At 35.6% G+C, this 3,179-nt stretch overlaps 1 protein-coding gene across 1 annotated transcript; it reads right to left on the bottom strand.

The window, feature by feature from the left end:
* Positions 1–2,707: 2,707 nt before the first annotated feature.
* LOC116170723 (saccharopine dehydrogenase-like oxidoreductase) lies at positions 2,708–3,175 on the bottom strand (the record flags this gene model as incomplete). Its single annotated transcript, XM_031487228.1, has 2 exons — positions 2,708–2,910; positions 2,955–3,175. Coding segments are annotated over 2 exons (321 nt in total), but the record flags the coding sequence as incomplete, so codon positions are not given.
* Between the last annotated feature and the right edge of the window lie 4 nt (positions 3,176–3,179).

The following is a 3,179-nucleotide window of genomic DNA, read 5'->3' on the forward strand; positions in this document are numbered from 1 at the left end:
GAACTGAGCCCACAATTTCCCAGATAGGTGCTACTAGAAAGAAAAGATAAAACGGAAACGTTAGGTAAAGCAAGAGAAGAGTGATGTGGAAGCTTTTATAAGACGCTTGTAAGCCGACATCTTTTAGTAGCTCATCTGCATGGTTTATTAAATCCAAAGTTTTTAGAAACACCTTAGTTTGAACAAAAAGCTCAAGGAGTTTCGCCATATTAGTTGCCTGCGATAATACAAATAATGTGCCAATAATTGCGTCGTGGAAGGACGGCGCTTTGTCTTCTAGCGCCAAACGAGCCAGAACGGTTACCAACATAAACACGATGATGACTGCAATATGCATTTATCAAACTGTGATTAGAGTAAATGTAAAAACTTGCCAAGTATGTAGCCAATGTACAGATAATTGTTCTTTTTAAAACGAAATGCGCGTTTATGGTTCACAACATCCCTGGTGTAAGGTGCCATTCCAAAAACCTTAGATGGAAGGTAAAGAGCGTCTATAAGTTCAAAAATGCTACTCGCGTACTTCATGGTGGCGATTTGGTATTGAGTTACACAATGCAATATAAACTTAATCGTAGTGAGTACCTTCAATAACTAATGAGCTATAGTAAATAATATAAATAGTAGTCCATTTTCCTACCCCCAATAAACGATCAATAGTATAAACGGCGAATCAAACTTTTATAAACCCTAAAGTGCAAGATTTAAACCGGTAGGTGACATGTACACATTTAAATGGTATTTTCGTTACCAAAAGGGTACTAAATTTCTAGACCAAGCTGTAACGGTTTCTTTCCTTTCTGCATAAACATTTAAAATTTATATTTCTTTAAGTAAATACCCATTACACATTCCGTGTATTTCTCGGTTAAGTTCATGTAGTTAGTTTTATTGGTACAGTTTTATTTCATAGTTCTTTATTTTCCCGCTAGAAGCCATGGGAATGTACTTTTCTATACAGTGACTCTATAGCGACAGTGTGGTCATAGGGTGGTGTTATTTTCTATTGGTAGTTGGGAGATACGCCATGTTTTGGCCAAATCGAGGGCCAAATACACCGGATTGATAGAAATTCTTCATTTTAGTTCGTTATTACTACCCACATCTATGCTTTTGAAATTACGCAGAACTTGGATGACATTGCGCTTTACAATGGACCCACTATTTTAAGATCGGCGACATTACTTGATTTGTTCCAGTGACCCGCATACCGATTATTTAACCCTGATTTATTGTTCCTGATTTCTAACTGCAAGTATTACGATACCTTTTGAAGATCTCTTGGGAATTGTTTCGATACGTCTGATTTTACGTACATTCGTTTTTGTCGTTCCGAAGAATACGCCTTTCAACACGTCGATTTTATCTACGTTACTTTTGTCGTTACGAAGATTCATTCATGTACCCTGGTTACGTTTCAACTCTTCAAATTACTTTTATACAGGAATTTAGTTATGTGTACTTTGTAAAGTAATTTTCTTTACGTTTATGCTTTTATATATCCCCGATTTGCACGAACAACCCGTTGTGGATCAAAATTTTGCTTTTGCTTTTTTAAAGTTATTTGATTTATTGCTTTCCCTTAAGTTTTGATATCAATAATTTCAGTACGAGTCACTTGATGCGACAAACTAACAATATCGAAATCTCCACGTATAAACTTCGAGTAGGTAATAATGTTGGTATTAAGAAGTAGATTTGCATGGTTAGTGTAGGTAGAATTTCCCTAGTCGGTAATGTAGAAACCCATCCGTCACGTGACACGCTCCAATTTCAATCTTAATAAGATGGCGAGTCCAGGTAAATATGCGGTTTGCTGCTCGCCTATATCTGTAATATTAACTCCAATTACAAATAATTGACGTTAGCCGGATTAAGGGAGAAATTTTAGTTAAACATAATAGAGTTCAACTCACAATTACTATACCTTAACAATTAAGTCGTGTCCTCAAGCCATGTCCTACTTAGACCACTTCCAAATTCCGTGAATTAAATTATTCTGTATTCAATTCAATTAATAAATCATAAATGAAAAGAAATTACCATGAAGTACTGTGTTCATTAGCAGTTCCATCGATATTGCACACTTACTAGCAATAACTAATTAAAATCAACGTGCTGTGCGTCGTAAAGGATTACCTTACCCTATAAATGTAAACACCGTTTCAAAGTTTAAGTGAGCATCAATAAATGATTTTCTTTACCTTTGTGTTCGCCAAAAAATAGTTAAATTTGTAACTAGACCTTTGCTTAGAACAAAGTTAATGAACTATTTCCTTTACCTCATTGATATAGGTATTTGTTTAAATGCGTTACAGGTTTTGAGGTAACTATAGCAGCATTAGTCCGAATCGATCCATTGTTGTAATAATGGGCCTCCTGGATTTTAAGTTTTGCCCAAAACTAAAGATGTAAACCTAAAATAAATAATGCATACAAAACAGTAAGATCAGCTATGCGCGTAATTGTAAATAATAATTCTTTCAGATATTATTGACTGTTTTGTTGAAAGTAATGCAATCAATAATTTAATAATTGGGCCGGGTTAGAGTTGATTTTATCCGGTGGTGGGTTAATTTTTATTTGTTACGATTCTGATATAATTTTATATGAATTTCAGAGTTAAAGTTACGTATAAGGTCGCCATTTATCTTTACGATGGTACCTAACCTTTTTGTTATTCCAGATGTTCAATAAAATAGACCGATGCCAATAAAATAGTTTATTGCACATTTATATATCTCGGAGATTTCGGGACACACAAACCCCATCAAGTGGATCACAATCTTTGAGTCACATATGCGTACCTTTTACATTTTTGACTTAATCTCAAAAGTAACACCATTTTCGTTTAGTTGTTTAACCAGACTTGTTCTTGCAAATGCTACTCCTGGTGTATAAACTCCTCCCCTAAAACACACATATATCAACTAAACCCTGACGAGGTAACTTACTCATATGGCATGTTTTCCGGTTCCGTTAGTAAGACGATTGCTGACATGGTAACGCAAATGCAAGTGAGACCGTATCCTGGATTCATTCCGGAAACGTGCCCAATAATTGATTTATTTGGAGGTTTTCTGAAGCTTGTGTCTGACGCGGACACATTTTCATCCCAACCGACCCCGTGGAATACGATATCGTACGAAGTCCTCTCACTCTTTTCGTCGGAGGGGTTT

Source organism: Photinus pyralis, unplaced genomic scaffold (assembly GCF_008802855.1).
Source record: "Photinus pyralis isolate 1611_PpyrPB1 unplaced genomic scaffold, Ppyr1.3 Ppyr1.4_LG5, whole genome shotgun sequence".
In the NCBI taxonomy this organism is placed as follows: Eukaryota; Metazoa; Arthropoda; class Insecta; order Coleoptera; family Lampyridae; genus Photinus; species Photinus pyralis.